Source organism: Macaca fascicularis, chromosome 16 (assembly GCF_037993035.2).
Source record: "Macaca fascicularis isolate 582-1 chromosome 16, T2T-MFA8v1.1".
Classification (NCBI taxonomy): Eukaryota; Metazoa; Chordata; class Mammalia; order Primates; family Cercopithecidae; genus Macaca; species Macaca fascicularis.
In genome coordinates, this window is record NC_088390.1 from 79,035,092 (window position 1) to 79,053,850 (window position 18,759).

At 47.7% G+C, this 18,759-nt stretch overlaps 1 protein-coding gene across 27 annotated transcripts in view; it reads right to left on the bottom strand.

Moving 5' to 3' along the window:
- Positions 1–18,759, bottom strand: part of SLC39A11 (solute carrier family 39 member 11) — a 564,073-nt gene that overhangs the window by 57,708 nt on the left and 487,606 nt on the right. For 3 of the 27 annotated variants that reach the window (XM_074020293.1, XM_074020292.1, XM_074020287.1), the window contains one exon: positions 14,726–15,179. The exons of 15 other annotated variants lie outside the window; for them this stretch is intronic. In XM_074020293.1, the coding sequence (XP_073876394.1) occupies positions 15,161–15,179 (19 nt within the window). In that variant the 3' untranslated portion in view covers positions 14,726–15,160. Of the gene's footprint in view, positions 1–14,725; positions 16,715–17,010; positions 18,574–18,759 lie in introns of those variants that run through there. 9 more of the 27 variants (XM_074020291.1, XM_074020289.1, XM_074020286.1 and 6 more) reach the window with 5 other exon arrangements.

The window sequence follows — 18,759 nt, forward strand, 5'->3', positions numbered from 1 at the left end:
GAAGCTGTAGCTAGCTCAATGATGTGCCTTGGATTTGCTTTCTTGCCTTCCTGTGTTGTTCACTTCCTTTTCACTTTTGCTTCTGCGGCAGCACACCTCCTCACAAGTCATAGTGCCTGAACTTTGCCTTTGGCTCTGTTTTCTGAGAAACCTAGGCAAAGCCTTTTTCTTTTTAAATTCACTTGCCCAATGAGGAAATAGCTGAGCACTTTTTTATTGTCAAGACAGTGTCTCACTATGTTGCTCAGGCTCAAGTGATCCTCCCACCTCAGCCTCCCAAAGTGCTGGGAATACAAGTGCATGTCCCCAGGCCTGGCTTGAGCTCTTTTTTGCTAGATGTGCTCACCAGTGGGCCCAGGTACGGACACCTGCCTCAAGATGATGTGATGTATAGGCTGGTCTTTCACCTATAGCTTGAGGGTCTCTCCCTGAACAGAGATGAGCTGAGCCAAATATCTTCCTTCTCACTTAATTAAACCTTGATAAAGAAAAATGTGTTCAATGGACAATGGCTGTTGGGCAAAGAAATTATGAAGGAAGTATGAGTATGTGTGTGTGTGTGTGTGTGTGTGTGTGTGTGTGCATGTAAGTGTATGAGAGAGAGAGAGAGCTTTCCAGATTCAATTTCACTTCATGAAGCTCAAGATTTTCTTGCCCCTGTTTCCTATATCCTTTCAATGAATGTCCCTTTCCACTTGAACTAATTTCTGATCAACCTGAACTTAACTATTTTATAAGTAACCTGCTTTTCCTATCTGGATGGTTTTGTGATATTTTTATGTATCTGCAACTCAAAAGTTTTCCCAGGATATGTCACATTGCAATTTTCTTTTCATTAAATTCAACTAAAATGTGGTTGAGTTCTTTTGAGCTGCATCCTCAGATTATTTTCCCCTCAGGTTCCAGAAGTTTCATTTTCAATTATAACTTTGATTGTTGCTCCTGTTCAAATTGATCTGGTTGCTCTTTGGGGAACGTGCAGAAGGTCTCTGGGTCATCTGTTCTGCCAACCACACCTATTGCTTCCTCTGTCTCTCTTAATTTCCCTCTTCATCCTTTGCTTACAGGGAGAATATATCATTTTTCTTTCATACAGCTAGCATGCTTTTCTACAATGCCAGTGCTGTTCTTATCTCCTGCCAGTGACTTTCTACTCTGGCACCACGATTTCAGTTCCCCTGTGGTTCTCAGTTTTTTAATCCACCCACCTTTGTTTTCACCTTGATTTGTTTTCTTTGAATCATATCCTGTTATTCTTTCATCTCTGCTTTGGCTTGAATGTATATGTCCCTCCAAAATTCATATGTTGAAACTAAAGACCCAGTGCAGTAGTGTTAAGAGGTGGGGCCTTTGGGGAAGTGATTAAGTCATGAGGGCTCCACCTTCATGCATGGGATTAGTGCTCTTATAAAAGAGGCTGAAGGGAACACCCAAGTCTTTTCTGCCCTGGGGTCCCCCTTGCCATATGAGGACACAACCAGGTGCCATTTATGGAGCAGAGAGCAAGCCCTTCACCAAACACAGAATCTTCTGGTGCCTTGATCTTGGACTTTCCAGCCTCTAGAACTGTGAGAAATAAATTTCAACTATTCATAAATTACCTTATTTTGTTGTAGCAGCATGAATGAACTAAGATAATCTCCACCTTATAAGTCTTATAAATTGTTGATTTTATTTCCAAGAAACCACATAGTGTCTTCCTAGATTATTTCAGTTGAATGAGAATTTGATTTTTCTTCATCCAACTCCACCACTGGTTTTAAAATTAGGGGAAATTCTGCCCAGATGTTGCTGTCTTTATTTTTAGCATTGTTGAGCAAGTTTTCATCATTTTAATGTCTTCACACAGGGCTTCTAGCAAGATGCTATTTTAAACCAAATGGCTCAAAGTGATGCTCCTAGAATACAATTCCAATCACATCCTCCCTCCCCCTTTTAAAGCCCTTTAGTGTCTGCTTTGCTCTTGAGACAGAATTACACAACCCTCATACAGTATGCAAGGCCTCTGATGATGTGGGTCCTGCCTACCTTTGCAGCCTCACCCTTTCCTCCTTCCCCACCTGCCTGCCTAATTCTTATGCAATCCTCAGGACTCAGCGTGGTTGCCTAAGGCAGGCTCTACTCATTATTCCCTTATCCATTTCTCAATAAGAAAAGAATCCCTGATCCTTGGCTGGACACATGGGTTGCATGGTATAAAGACAGCCTCGTTGCAGCTAGCTGAGATCATGTAACTAAGTTTCTGGTCAAAAAAATGTGGAGGGGAAAAGATGGGTGTAACTTCTGGAAGTTGGTAGGTAGGCAGGTAAGTCCAGGGCGGGAAACCAAGGTCAAGACCCCAGAGATGAGGGGCAATGGAAGTCAGTGCCAATAAGGAAGGATGGATTAGCAGCTCAAGATTCAAGCAGACAAGACAGTCCTAAGAGTCCAGGTACAGGGGAAGGAAAACAGGAAGAAGCACGTTTGAGCAGGCAAGACATGGCATTGAAGCCTGGGGTGATAAGGTCCTTAAAGGGAAGAAGTGTACTTCTTCTTTACTCCCTCTGCCTCCATCCCACTATTTGGGATGCGGAAATGATGGTTGAGTACCACTTTGGACCAAGGAGCTAGAGATGGTAAAGTAGAAATCTAGACACAATCTAAGTCACAGATGACCATGGTGTCATGCTACTTAACTCTAGGTGAGAGAGAAATCAACTTCTTATTTATACCATTATAAATTTAGATTCTGTTACAAAGAGCAAACGCATATTCTAAATACTACAGAACTGGCACTGTAAGTGGAGTACTGCAAGTAACAAGACCTAACCGTGGGGCAATAGCTTCCCGGAAGCCCTTGAGTGCAGGCGGTGGGGACAGAGGAACATTCAGGCTGCAAAGCTGGAGATTCCCATCAGGTTGAGCAACACCGTGAGTGACATCTCCCCTGGCTGCCCCTCGATGGTCACAGCTCTGGGGAGAAATGGCAGGAAAAATTCAGATGCGTGGCCTGTGCTCAATTTTAGAAAATTCCAATGAAAGACATGAACAGCCAGAAGTAGAAAGGAATAGACTTGTGCAAGAAAGGAAGCTTTCTCCGTCTCCTGCTTTCTAAACGGATGGGAAGGCCCTTAAATTGAGAAGATGCTGCTGTACCTTGAACAGAAGCAGTTAAAATGAAGGCTGCAAAGCACAGGGTTTAGTAAGGGATTAGACTGATGTCCTGTCCTACGAGGTCTGCTGGCAGAGGTGGGACAAAGAGTGCTGCCTCCCCATGCAAGCACATTCGTTTCAGGAGCCTCAAAGTTGTTGCCATTAAGTTGAGAGGGAGCAGATGGGCTGAGCCAGAAACCTATAGAGAAAGGACTGGGGTGTTCAAGAAGGCAGACAGACAGGGAACAGGCTCCAAAGACATGTGAAATATGTGGACTTCTTCTACCTGTTGTCATCTGCCTGTGGCAGGGCCTGCCTGCCTATCTGAGCTGGCCTGCCAGGGGTAACTCAGCCAACCTCGCTGGGCAGCGTAAGGTCTTTACCAAATGCTAGAGGCCAGTTCTCACTCCATCTTGAAATACCAAAGACAAAATAATAACAAAGGTCAACCCTTCCTTCATTTTTTTGAAAGCTTCTACTGAGTTTCAGTTAATAGAGTTTTTGTGTTTTAATAGAAGGTGATCTAAAAGGCAATATGGAGAGAACATTTGCAGGATGTCTTGGATCCAGCTAAAATTTTGGATGGCCTTACCAGAAAGCAGTGTTTGTGAGTTTTGATGTTTGAATTTTCAGTGTGCTTTGAAAGGTTTCCAGTGCTTCGCCAGGTGACATGAGGAACTTTCCACAAAGCTTGAAGGTGACCCTCCCCTGGAAAGCTGCGGTACTTCCTTGCTTCTCCACCCACAAAGACCCTTACTCAAAGGATACACGTTCATGTATTTTACTAGACCACAGAGTGAAACATTTTTTTAAAAAATGTTTACCTTGAAAAATCTATATTGTGGGTCAGAGTGGAGTATGATCAGTAGCAGGGTGAGACAGGCCAAGGAATCCAGATCCACAATAGGGACAGATAAGACATGACACAGCGGCACAGGGAGAGGTGAAGTCAGTCGGTGTCAGGAAGGCAGGTAAGTCCAGGGCGGGAAACCAAGGTCAAGACCCTGGAGATGAGGGGGCGATGGAAGTCAGTGCCAATAAGGAAGGATGGATTAGCAGCTCAAGATTCAAGCAGACAAGACAGTCCTAAGAGTCCAGGTACAGGGGAAGGAAAACAGGAAGAAGCACGTTCGAGCAGGCAAGACATGGCATTGAAGCCTGGGGTGATAAGACTTAGCCCGTGGAGTTCGTGGTGGAGACTTCTGGATCCACAGACCAGGTTTGTAACGGAGTGAGAATCTAGGCTGAAAGATTAGGAGCCACAGTCCTAAAGCCTGAGTCAGAAACTGGGTAATGAGGTGGGAACCAAGCACAGGTGAGCGGCAGCATCTCCCTGTTTCTCCATCCACAAAGATCACTGGTGACCTTGATAGTGGGCTTGCATCTTACAAAGCAGCAGCTTCTCCTGCACTCCCAGCCAGGGCGCAGACGGGAGACTTTCCAGGGGGAGGCAGCAGCCCCACACCACTGTCCTAGACAAAGTGGGGGTCATGAACCACACTACCCTTAATACAGATTAGTGATTGCCAGGTCAACAGAGGGAGGCCCAAAGGGTTCTCATACCTTGCCCTTAACTCAGTCATCAAACTCCTCTTCCTCCTCCTCCTCCTCCTCTGGATCCCAATCTCTGTGAAAAGTATTAATAGCCAACTAGCTGTACCCATAAAAAAAACTGGGACGGGTTTCTAGCTATTCTCAACCTCAATATCGAATTGGACCCCAAGTCCAGTTGATTTTATTATACTTATGAAATGGTGAAACCAAATCCTTCCCCTGCAGTGTTCTTCCATCACCTCCCTGCCATCATCTGAGGGTGATAATAACAGCTATAACTTCTTTCATTCCAGGGCTGTGCTAGATGCTTTGCAAGTGCCCTCTCACTGAATCCCCCAACACTGTGATCCGGGAGTCATTCATAGGCCCATTATACAGATTTTAAAAAAGCAAACTGAGGCCCAGAGAAGTTAAATGACATTTCAAAGCTCACCCAGCTGGTAAATAATAATGTCAGGGACCTCAAATTTAGATCTACAGTCCACCACAAAGGTGTGCATAGATATTAGGTTGGCTGCAAAAGTGTGGTTTTTGGCCAGGTGTGGTGGCTCAGGCTGGGTACTGTTGCTCACGCCTATAATCCCAGCACTTTGGGAGGCTGAGGCAGGTGGATGACCTGAGGTCAGGAGTTCAAGACCAGCCTGGCCAACATGGCGAAACCCTATCTCTACTAAAAACACAAAACTTAGCTGGGTGTAGTGGCGCGCACCTGTACTCCCAGCTAGTTGGGAGGCTGAGGCGGAAGGATAGCTTGAACCTGGGAGGTGGAGGTTGCAGTGAGCTGAGATCATGCCACTGCACTCCAGCCTAGGTAACAGAGTAAGACTCTGTCTCAAAAAAACAATAATAATAATAATACTAATTGCGGGTTTTGCCAATGAAAGTAATGGCCAAAACCACAATTTTGCTTTGCACCAGCCTAATACTGTTCAATAATGGGCTACCAAAAAAGGAAGGAAGCAGGTAAGAAGCACAGCAGCCAAGTCTGCAACCCTGCTGCTGACAGTGTCAACATCCACCTCCTGCTGAGTGCTTGCTATGCAACCAGCACCACCCAAGGGCTTTCCTTCCACTTTCATTTACCCCTTCAGGAAATCCCATTTACAGATGAGGAAACTGAGCCTTAACAAGGACAAAGAGCTTGAGTGTGCACACCGTGTCTGTGTTGGGCCTCCTTGGTAAAGACCAGAGACCACCACCTTTTTGTGATTATGGGGCTGTCCCCAAACCTTTCAGGAAGGTGGATGACACAGTCTGCAGCTGTTCACCTCCTGCGGACTGCCTGGTTTCAGATGTGGGTTCGTGGAGCGTTTCACCTGCCTTGCTGAAGAAGGAACGTGGCCGTACTTGTGAGGTTAACAGTGAGAGGTTCATTTGGTTAAACAGCAATTGCTGGGAAAGCATGGAATCACGGATCTTTACATGTACACATTCTAAACCACTTCACCTCACATCCTGCATCCACGTAGCCCTTTCATGCTCACAATATTTCCTCTCGTGATTTCTACTCTCTCTCACTCAGGGCCAGCTCCACGGGTGTGTGACCAGTGCAGCATCCCAGGGTCTGCACTCAAGAGGAGGTCAGGATTGGCTGCATGCATTCCATGCACCCAGCCACGAAAGGGGCCCCGGGAGCCCGCGAGAGGCTCGCTCCTCCAGGAAGTACCCCTTTGCCCAAGGGCACAGTGTTAAATGGCAGATAAGATGTGCCATGACTAAGTTCTTCAAAAGCTTAAAAATCAAAGTACCATAGGATTTAGCAATGCCGCCTTCTGGTCATATACCCCAAAGAACTTCAAGTGGTCTTGAAGAGATATTGGTACATTCATGTTCACAAGCAGCATTATTCACAAGAGCTAAAAGGTGAAACAGCCCAAGTGTTCATGGGCAGATGAATGGACAAACAAAATGGGGCATCTGTGCAACAGAATATTGTTCAGCCTTCGAAGGAAGGAAATTATGACCCATGTAACAACATCATGACCCCTGAGGACATGATGCTAAGTGAAATAGGCCGGACACAAAAGGACAAACACTGTGTGATGCCACTTATGAGGTCCCTAGAAGAGTCACATTCATAGAGACAGAAAGAGAATGGCAGCTGCCAGGGGCTGGGGGAAGATAGGGAATGGGGAATTAGTGTTTAATGATTAATGTATACATAACATACAATGTACCATCTTTTTTTTTTTTTTTTTTTTTGAGACGGAGTCTTGCTCTGTCACCCAGGCTGGAGTGCAGTGGCGCAATCTCAGCTCACAGCAACGTCCACCTCCCGAGTTCACGCCATCCTCCTGCCTCAGCCTCCCGAGTAGCTGGGACCACAGGTGCCCACCACCACGCCCGGCTAATTTTTTGTATTTTTAACAGAGATGGAGTTTCACTGTGCTAGCCAGGATGATCTCGATCTCCTGACCTCGCGATCCACCCACCTCGGCCTCCCAAAGTGTTAGGATTACAGACGTGAGCCACTGCGCCTGGCCCATTTTTATTTTTTATTTTTGGGGGAGTCTCACTCTGTCACCCAGGCTGGAGTACAGTGCTGTGATCTTGGCTCCCTGCAGCCTCCGCCTCCCGGGTTCAAGCGATTCTCATGCCTCAGCCTCCTGAGTAGCTGGGATTACAGGCATGTGCCACCACACCCGACTACTCTTTGTATTTTTAGTAGAGACGGGGTTTTACCATGTTGGCCAGGTCAGCCTTGAACTCTTGACTTCAAGTGATCCACCCGCCTTGGCCTCCCAAAGTGTTGGTATTACAGATGTGAGCCACCATGCCTGGCCAAAATGTACCATCTTGATCATTTTTTTAAGTGCACAGGCAGGTAATGGTGAGTGTGAAAAAATACCTAACCCCCACCCTCGTTCTCCTCACACCCTCCCTGACCCGCCCCAAAAAGGCTCAAGGGAGCCCCAGGGTTCCCAACCTGCAGGCATGAGGTCATGCAAGCAGGGTGTTGGGCGGAGGCCCCTCGCAGATGGCAGGGTAGGGCCCCCAGCATTCAGTTCTGGACAGACTGAAAACCTGACGACCTATCTGATGGAATTACACGGAAGAAAGGAAATTCGTCTTTTAAGAACAAGCGGGAGGCGGATGACTGAAGTCCCAAAGAATGCTGTGGTTGAACCTTTTTTTTTTGTTGTTTGTTTTCTGGCACAATCTGTCTCTGTGACTGAGCTGAGTGCCGTGTTTCCCGTGACAAAGGCCTCTTTCTTACGACAGTTTAATAGCTCCAATACGGGGGACAGCCCTGACTCTCCCATGGGCCAGCGTCTGAAGGCGGCCACAGAAAAAAGGAGAGAAAGCCGCCGCTCTTCTCCAAGTTGGTCCAGACTGAACTGAGAGAGGCTTAAGGAAAACAAAACAAAACCAAACAAAATCGGAAACTTTAACCCACTCCTGAAATAAAAAATAGAAGTTACCAAAGGGATGGGGAACACAGATGCAGAGGCACAGAGAGTGGCCCCAGAGCCGGGCGTGGTGGCTCATGCCTGTAATCCCAGTACATTGGGAGACCGAGGCGGGCAGATCACTTGAGGCCAGGAGTTTGAGACCAGCCTGGCCGACATGGTAAAACCCCATCTCTACTAAAAATACAAAAATTAGCTGGCTGTGGTGGCGGGCGCCTGTAATCCCAGCTACTCGGGAGGCTGAGGCATGAAAATTGCTTGAACCCAGGGGATGGAGGTTGCAGTGAGCTGAGATGGTGGCACTGCACTCCAGCCTGGGCAACAGAGAGAGATCCTGTCTCAAAATAAATAAATAAATATATGTATAAAAAAAATTTTTTTTAATTTAAAAAGAGGGGAAAAAAAGTGGCCTTGGGGCTTTGTGTCCACTGTGAGAGGAAGTGGAGAAAGCTAAGAGAGGACCTCAGGGACAGAGAAGACGCCGATCGAGGTGGGGAGACTCGATGCCCTGGTTTCTTAACAGCTGCCGTGATGAAGTACTACAGGGAATTATTCTCACAGCCCTGGAGGCCAGAAGTCCAAAATCAAGGTGTCCACAGGCCTACGTTCCCCCGAAGGCTCTAGGTAGGGGAGGATCCTCCCTCGGCTCTTCCAGCTTCTGGTGGCCCTGGCACTCGGTGGCATTCCCCAGCTTCCAGACACAGGACTCTAGTCTCTGCCTCCACTGTCACAAGGCCATCTTCCCTCCACGTGTCCCTGTGTGGCCACGGGGCACTGTCCTCTCTGCGTGCGTCTTCCCTCCTTGTTTTATAAGGGTAGCCAGTCGTATTGGACTTAGGCCCACCCTAATTCAGCACGAGCTGATCTGAACATCTGCAAAGACCCTACCACCAAATAAGGTTACAGTCAGAGGTCCTGGGGATTAGGACTTCCATAACTTTCTGGGGTGCATGACTTCAGCATCGCTCCTTATTCTGGAACTTAAAGCACAGGTCACACTTGCTCTGTAGCTCTCCCCTGCAGTGACCCTGCATGTCGGCTGTCCAGGAGGTGAGGCTAGAGAAGTGAGTCACAACTGCAAGGCCACCAGATCACCTCAGTACCACCTGTCTGGAGTTTTCCTTTCTTTCTCCCTTCCCTGGTATCTCGCTGTCATGAGGCACCACCAAGGGTTGTCTCTCTTACCAAAGTAACACTCATCTGGAGTAAGGCTCAAAACCATCTTTCACAGAAACATTTGCTTCCAGTTAACATTGAATACAAAATCTCGATCTGTCCCTCACTGTGGATTCTTTACCTAGGCTTGCATTTCCTAATGAGCCAAATGAGATGTGATTTTAAAGAAGCATCTGGCTGGGGGCAGTGGCTCATGCATGTAATCTCAGCATTTGGGGAGGCTGAGGCGGACCAATCTTTTGAGGTCAGGAGTTTGAGATCAGCCTGGCCAACACGGTGAAACCCCGTCTCTACTAAAAATAGAAAGAAAAAAAAATTAGCTGGCCATGGTGGCAGTCGCCTGTAATCCCAGCTACTCATGAGGCTGAGGCAGAAGAATCGCTTGAACCTGGGAGGTGGAGGTGGCAGTGAGCCGAGATCATGCCACTGCACTCCAGCCTGGGCAACAGAGTGAGACCCCATCTCAGGGGGGAAAAAAAAGTGTCTGACAAATTGGAATTACTATAGTCAATGTTCAAAGGATTCATCATAGGAGATTAGACATTTTTCACAACTGAGTTGACCCCACTTCTCACATGACTTTGGGGGAGAGTTTTAAGCCCTTGGGGTCACAGGCAGGCACATCACTTAACAGCAGCGTGATAGTTAAGAGCACGGGCTCTGGAGCTGGGCACCTGGGTTCAAATCCTAGAGGAGTCAAATTCATAGGGACAGAAAGTAGAATGGCAGCTGCTCCTCACTTGCTGTGTGCTCTTGGACACAGCCTGCTTCTGTAAAATGGGATGACAGTTCCAGCTTTCTTGATTGTTCCATGATTGCTAGAGGCTGGCAGAGGAGGTTTATTCGTAGGTTTCTGAATCAGATGGAAGCAAGTCTTGAACTCCTGGCCTCACGTGATCCTCCTGCCTCAGCCTCCCAAGTGGCCGAGATTACAAGCATGAGCCACCATGCCTGGCTAGACAGAAGTCAGTCAAATCCTGAATCTGCCAGGTGCAGTGGCTCATGCCTATAATCCTAGCACTTTGGGAGGCTGAGGCAGGCAGATCACCTGAGCTCAGGAGTTGAAGACAGGCTTTGGCAACATGGCAAAAACCCAAATCTACTAAAAATACAAATTAAAAAAAAAAATAGCCGGGTGTGATGGTGCACGCCTGTAGTCCCAGCTATTTGGGAGGCCGAGGCATGAGAATCACTTGCACCTGGGAGGGGGAGGTTGCAGTGGGCCAAGATCACGCCACTGCACTCCAGCCTGGGCAACAGAGACTCCGTCTCAAAAAAAGCAATCCTGAATCTGCCTCTTACCAGAAGAATGACCTCTGGGCGCTTCCTCTGCCTCCCATGTCCATACTGGGATGGCAGTGAGGACTGAGCAACGCAGGTAAACAGAACCAAGTGCCACATGTCCCCGCGAGCGCCACACAGGCACCAGTGCTCCGGAGCTGCCTTAGTGTACCAAGCAGAATGTTTTAAAATGAAGACCCCGCCCCCCAGAACTAAACCACACCCACAGCTCCCTCTGTAGTGGCCTGACCTTCCTCAGCGGGCTGCCCTGGAAGACAGAATTCCTTTCTTCCCTAAGTCGCTTGTAACAAGCTGTTGGGGAGGATGGACAGGGAAGCAGCGGGAACGGAGAAGAGAAAAGAAGCGTGCGTCATCTCCAGTGTCCGGGAAAGCCTCAAGGAAACCACACTGCCATTTTCAGAGAGCTTGGCGGGGCCCTCCCTCCCCCGAGGCTGCTCCAGACTAACAGAGTGTACGTTGTGCAGAGATAGCTTCCTGTGCCAAGATGTCCAATCCCTGTCGCCAGGGACTTGGGTGGGGATGGCTGGGGGCAGTGGCGGAGGAGGAAGGGGCCGCAGCATAAAGGCCGCTTGTGCTGCTCATGGAGGAGACACTGCTGCCCGGCGGATGGGGGAGGGGGCAGCACTGTCATCTCCCTTCTTGCTCTGAGAAGGTGACTTGTGTGGTTACATGGAAGGGGCCTCCAGATGAGTCCAGGAAACTGTGGAGCAAAAAGGAAGCAGCTCGTGTGCTTGTGTGGTCTGGAGGGGCCGACCCTTATGAAATCATCTGAAGGATTCCAGGGAGGCCATCACCACCCCTAGCGTAGAGCTGACCACACATTGCCTGGTTCTGGGTCCCATGTAGAGCATAAAAGAGGTGACCCAGGCTCTGCTCCCAGGGAGGACACAGGAGAGAGAAAAACACCACACAACGAAGGCTGAGGACATGGGCCAGGCAGTACCAGGGCCAGGGCTCATGAGCGTGCAGAGTCCATGCTGTGACAAGATGACGAAGTCAGCCTGGAGGGGCCTCGGGGGAAAGACAGTGAAGGATGTGAAGGCCCCATATCCAGCACGCAGCCCTAGCAACAGGACTAAAAGCAATGGGAGGGCAGAACAGCCAGGCACACTCAGAGACCCCGCTCCTGGACCTGAGCCCCGAGGCTTGAGTGTCAGCTCCCTGCAGACAGTGGAAGCTACTTCTGAGACAGTTCTTCTCCTGGGTGGGCAGGGAGTGGGGAGCGCTTGTCCTGGAACCTGAGTAGAAACAGAAACGGGCTGGCCATCTAGCTGTAGGATGTGTCATGGCTGTGCCAGGAAGCAAGAAGAGTACCTTCACACAGACAGCGCTACCCTCTGCCAGGCTCTACTCAGGATGCTTTTCCTACAGAAACTCGGTTCATGGTCAGAACAATCCACTGAGGTAGATACTGTTATTCTCATTTTGCAGATTAGGAAACTGAGGCACGTAAGAAAAGCAATGCATCAAGGTCATAGACCCAGTTGATGAAAGAGCCAGGATTTGAACCCAGGGAGTCAAGCCCCAGAATCCATGGTCTTAAATAGCGTCAATACTTCCTACTTCATCTCCCCAACACATACAATGAGGTATGAGGGGGTCTGCAGTAAGTTAAACTCAATAGGAAGCAAGGCCCACCCACTCCCCCAGGCTCTCCCACTTAGCTTCTCCTCCTGCCTGGCCAGGTCGCCTCAGAGCCTAGAACGCCCCAAAAGAGGTAGGCTCTGGGGTCAGAGACTAGGCACAGACTTGACTGCTGACCCCTCGCCCTTTTTGTTGTTGTTGTTGTTAATTTTTGAGACAAAGTCTTGCTCTGTCACCCAGGCTGAAGCGCAGTGGCGTGATCTCGGCTCACTGCAGCCTCCGCCTGCTGGGTTCAAGCGATTCTCCTGCCTCAGCCTCCTGAGTAGCTGGGATCACAGACGCGTGCCACCATGTCCGACTAATTTTTGTATTTTTACTAGAGACAGGGTTTCCCCATGTTGGCCAGGCTGGTCTCGAACTCCTGACCTCAGATGATCTGCCTGCCTCAGCTTCCCAAAGTGTTGAGATTACAGGCAAGAACCACCACATCCGGTCTTGACTGCTGCCCTTACTAGCTATGGGGCTGTGGACAAGGTGCCTCTCAGTGCCTCAATTTTCTGGGTCTGTAAAATGGGGCTCCTCTTGGGTCCATGTGTGATGATTCAAGAGAATGAAGGAAAAAGACAGCACAGGACAGCCGGGCGCGGTGGCTCAAGCCTGTAATCCCAGCACTTTGGGAGGCTGAGACGGGCGGATCACAAGGTCAGGAGATCGAGACCATCCTGGTTAACACGGTGAAACCCCGTCTCTACTAAAAAATACAAAAAACTAGCCGGGCGAGGTGGCGGGCGCCTGTGGTCCCAGCTACTCCAGAGGCTGAGGCAGGAGAATGGCGTAAACCCGGGAGGCGGAGCTTGCAGTGAGCTGAGATCCGGCCACTGTACTCCAGCCTGGGCGACAGAGCCAGACTCAGTCTCAAAAAAAAAAAAAAAAAAAAGACAGCACAGGACTGGGCACACAGCAAGCACTCAGCAGAGCTCCCCTACATAACACTGGTCATTACTGTGATTCGAGGACCAAGATGCAGGATATGGTCCCAAGAAAGGCCCTTGTCATGATGATGCTTCTGTGTTTGAGAAACAGAACTTTAAAGTTTAAAATTGGCCAGGGGTGTAGCTGATGCCTGTAATCGCAGCACTTTGGGAGGCTGAGGTGGGTGGATCACCTGAGTTCAGGAGATCGAGACCAGCCTGGCTAACATGGCGAAACCCCATCTCTACTAAAAATACAAAAATTAGCTGGGTGTGGTGATGCATACCTGTAATCCCAGCTACTCAGGAGACTGAGGCAGGAGAATCGCTTGAACCTGGGAGGCAGAGGCTGCAGTGAGCAGAGATGGCGCCACTACACTCCAGCCTGGGCAACAGAGTGAGCCTCCATCTAAAAATAAATAAATAGATAAATAAATAAATAAATAAATAAATTAATTAATTTTAAAAAAGGCCGGGCGTGGTGGCTCACACTTGTAATCCCAGCACTTTGGGAGGCCAAGGCGGGCAGATCACGAGGTCAGGAGATCAAGACCATCCTGGCTAATGGGGTGAAACCCCATCTCTACTAAAAATACAAAAACTTAGCTGGGCGTGGTGGCAGGCACCTGTAGCCCCAGCTACTCGGGAGGCTGAGGCAGGAGAATGGCGTGAATCTGGAAGGCGGAGCTTGCAGTGAGCCGAGAACGCGCCACTGCACTCCAGCTGGGCGACAGAGCGAGACTCCGTCTCAAACAAACAAACAAAAAAAGTATACCCTGTAACTCAGCTGTGCATTAAAAAAATTATCTTTTTCCCTTTTCCCTCGGATATTATTCTGTCCCAGGGCCCCCATTTCCATGAAGTAGCCAAAGAAAAAAAAAATTGGTCAATCCAAAGAAATTCAGTATCTTCCAGTATCAATTTCTTTTCCATGCTAATGATTCTCTTTTTGGGTAACACTTAGGAATTCAAGAATGAAGATCCCTCCTAGGGCTGTGACTTCCTTCTCTCAAAAAGACTCCCCTTCCCTCCTTGCCCTCCTCTCCTCGGTGGCTTCTGCACACAGGCAAAGACGACAGGGAAGCAGAAGTCAAGGGAATACGTTTTAAAAATACACCATCCAACTTTGAGAAATTAGATTTTCAACAGACGAGAACAGTAGCAGAATAAATTGCAGAGTCCAGATCATCTTGTTGCATTGCCCAATGGAGTTCAAACGGATTAATTGGTATCAAGAGCACAATTACAAACCAGGTATTATCATGCAAGGTTTTCATATTGTTTTATGGAATTTGAACCGGGGTGGGGTGCAGGAGAGAAGAAGTAAGGTTTTTGGAAGGTCGTTGGTCTTTCTATCTGGAAGGCAGAAAGGACTTTGTTTTATCCTGACTTCATGAACTAATTTTTGGTGGTAAATAACACTTTTTTTTTTTTTTTTTTTTTTTGAGACAGACTCTCACTCTGTTGCCCAGGTTGGAGTGCAATGGTGCGATCTCAGCTCACCGCAACCTCCGCCTCCTGGGTTCAAGTGATTCTCCTGCCTCAGCCTCCCGAATAGCTAGGATTGCAGGTGCCCGCCACCACGCCTGGCTAATGTTTGTATTTTTTAGTAGAAACAGGGTTTTACCATGTTTGCCAAGCTGGTCTCGATCTCCCGTCCTTAAGAGATCCGCCAGCCTTGACCTCCCAAAGTGCCAGGATTACAGGCATGAGCCACTGCACCCGGCTGCACTTTCTAGAAGGGTGATCTCTCATAAAAGAATTCACTGACCATGGCAGTCTATGATCGCATCTTTCCTTCAATGCCTTCACTTTGAAAAATATAAAAGGTGGCCGTCCTTTGTCACTCTTTACATATTTGGGGGATGTCTTCATTGTCCAACAAAGCCCAACAGTCTCATAGCCATGGATACAATCTGCCTCTTTCACATGATGGACGTAGAAACTGAGGCACACACAGTGAGGGCCAAGTGCTCAGTCAGGTTGTCTGGTGCTTGTCAGGCGAAGTCCCAGATGCTTCATGGAGAGATGTCACCAGGAGGACAGAGTGCTGAAATGAGCGCGAGTCTTAATATCTCTCCCGGGATTTTCTTTGTCTTTGTAGGAGTGAGAGAGAGAGAGAGAGAGAGAGAGAGAGAGAGAGAGAGAGAGAGAGAGAGAGAGAATGTGTGTGTGTGTTTGTGGCCTAGCTGTCAGGAGGTCTGGATTACAGAATTTCTCCATCCTTCAAAGGAAAACCATCTTTCAGAGTAAGTAGTAGCAGGAAGAGATGGATGACAGTGACTGGATTTGTAACACCAGTGAGGCCAACCCCAAACACACACAACCATCACCCTACACGTGGATTATCTGTGCCAGGAGAAGAAAGTACAGGCATGAAGAGTGCTAACTTCAGAACACCCCAAGATCAACTAGATTTTTCTAGTTGGAGGACAGAGTGCTGAAATGAGCACGAGTCTTAATACCACTCCTGGGATTTTCTTTTTCTTTGTAGGAGTGTAAGAGAGAGAGAGAGTGTGCATTTGTGTGTGTGTGTGTTTGCAGCCTAGCTGTCAGGAGGTCTGGATTAGAGAATTTCTCCATCCTTCAAAAGAAAACCATCTTTCAGAGTAAGTAGTAGCAGGAAGAGATGGATGACAGTAACCGGATTTGTAACACCAGTGAGGCCAACCCCAAACACACACAACCATCACCCTACACATGGACTGTCTGTGCTAGGAGAAGAAAGTACAGGCGTGAAGAGTGCTAACTTCAGAACACCCCAAGATCAACTAGGTTTTTCTAGTTGGAGGACAGAGTGTTGAAATGAGCACGAGTCTTAATACCACTCCTGGGATTTTCTTTTTCTTTGTAGGACTGTGAGAGAGAGAGAGAGAGAGAGAGAGAGAGAGTGTATGTATGTATGTATGTATGTATGTGTGTGTGTGTGTGTATGTGTGTGTGTTTGCAGCCTAGCTGTCAGGAGGTCTGGATTAGAGAATTTCTCCATCCTTCAAAAGAAAACCATCTTTCAGAGTAAGTAGTAGCAGGAAGAGATGGATTACAGTAACTGGATTTGTAACACCAGTGAGGCCAACCCCAAAAACACACAACCATCACCCTACACGTGGACTGTCTGTGCTAGGAGAAGAAGGTACAGGTGTGAAGAGTGCTAACTTCAGAACACCCCAAGATCAACTAGATTTTTCTTTTTGCCATTGTTGAGGTGATACATTTACTTTTCAAATGACTTCTGTTGAATAATGTTATATGTTCCATCAGTCCTGGCGAGTGAAGACAGTGGGTCATAAAAGTCTGCCAGACACAGATGAAGCCAAACTAAGATGGAACCTTGTGGACAATCTCAGGTTAGCAGGTATTCAGATCATTCACCCATCTGTCCATCTGTTTATCCATTCAACCCAGAGATTCACAAGCATCAGGCTCCATGATGGAATATTTTATAAGCAAATGGCTATTAAGTTCTTGATTCTCCTCCACACGTTCTGGAAAATCACCAGGTTTCCAGGTAACGATGGGATTGTATTTGTCAGCACAGAGCTGGAGATGTGGAGAACGAAGTCTCCAAGGGGTAGCTCTTCTCTCCTGGTAGGATTAGTCAAAAAAAAAATTTTAGATGTGCAACTATGGGGAGATCAGTGGTGCTAACACAGGAACACACATCTTACTGGCAAAACACTGTCTTTTTTTTTTTTTTTCTCTGTAAAACGTTGTTCTTATTTGGGAGCTTGAAAAGCATTATTATAAAAAGCCATGGGAAGGGAGAAAGGGAGAGGAAAGAGAGGGGCAGAGGGAGATAAGAATTACCCAGGTTTGGACAGGGACTTTGGTGATGAGGCCCAAGACGATTCATTTCTCCCTGTTCGCTTCCCAGCCTTCAATCCCATCTGGCTCCTTTAATTTGAGTTTTCTATTGCAATGCACAAAACAGATAGTTTTCCAAAAGCTTGCTCAAAAGCTTCAAGGTGGTCCAAGAATGGGAGGGGCACTTCTTGAAGTTCAAATGGGACAAGAGAAAAAATATCAAGAAAGCGGTGCGGGGAGTGAGCCTCAGAGGGGAAGCTGAGACAATGAGGAAAGCAGACCTTCTGAGACATCCTGGAAGTTCCCTCCACCCTCTGAAATGGAAACATGACCAGCTACAGACAGATCAGCTCTTAGAGGGGAGGAAAGAGCCTCAGGGTTCAGGAACCAGGAGCTCTGACTTCAGTCATCCCTGATGACCTCCTTTTCCACCCTGAGACTTCAGTTTCTTCACTTACAACATTAGAGACTTGGGTTAGATCAGGGGTTTTCTGCCAAGTGCACAGGGGGAACTTTCGGGGAAAGGGTGGTATCTATTCCATGCAGAGTGTGCACCTAGGAACTTGTTCCAAAAGCTTCAACTGCTAAAAAAAAAAAAAAAAAAAGTACTTAAGAGGCAAGACAATCTTTCAAAATCACGTTCAGCCCAACAATCCTACGAATTCAAGCTTGTTTTCCCAGTTGCAATGGATGAAATAACTATCCTAAGTTACCTTTCTTCAAAAGGATTAATCCTGTGCTCAGTGAATCTCTGTGGATTGAAGGGACGGATGGATGGGGACAGACTGATAAACGACTTGATGGCACATGACATAAGATGGTGAGAACCTGTTTGATCCTGGTCTGGCTTTGCCCATGCATCCAGTGGACCTCCTTGGCCTGGCTCACTTTCTTCACTTCCCAGAATGCATGCAATAAATAACATTACGTTTTTTAAGTCACTAGAAAAGTGAATGTCACCCTCTCCCCTTGAAATGGCAAAAAGAAACACTGAACTGATTTTTTGGGTGTTTGGAAGTGAGGACATTTTGCATCTCTATGCTCCTCTGCTAGGGTAGACCATCAAAGGCTCGGAGTAGCTTCTCACACTTTAATTGGCCCATTTCACATTTCTACCCCTCTACGTAGGGTCACATAAAAGCTCTACTTTTATTTCCGACATGGGAAAATAAGACAATAAGGAGCTTTATAAGTGCCAAATTCAATGGGGGGTGAAACATCAGGGTACAACAGCCAGAATATAAGGATGTTACTATTTTGAAAAACGTCCAAAGCGAAGTTGGACATGTCCAAAGTTACATGTAACTTACATATATGGTCCTTAGCCTTTTGCAGGTACACCCTCTGTACAAGCCGAACATGGATCCGGAGAGCTACACACTCGTCTCAGCTGCCTTTCCTGGTCAAACTTTTTCCTTCTGGTGCTGTCTAGCGACCTATGACGCCAAGCTACCGCGTGGTGGCGCTGTCTGTCCACTGCTGCCCGCCGGCACTTTCCAAGACCACTGTGGCTTTGTAATTTAAGGTGAGGCTATGCAGTGTGGGAGGATGAGCCAGGAAAATTGAAGAGAAGGAGCTGCCAATAGATCACTCTAGAATTCCAGACAGGGTAGTGTGATAGGTTCAAGAGAAGAGCTTGCCTGCATGAAATAAAATTGAGAGCACCCTGTGCGACTGCAGATAAAGAATAGAACAGGATAGTGCTGAAGTGACTGAAGGGTGGGAGGGGCATTTCTCTGCTGTGAAAGGGTGGGAACAGTGGGATCAAGGTGTCAACGTATTTTCTCCCGAGGCACCTTACTGTCCTCAGGCTGGGTCTCCACTTC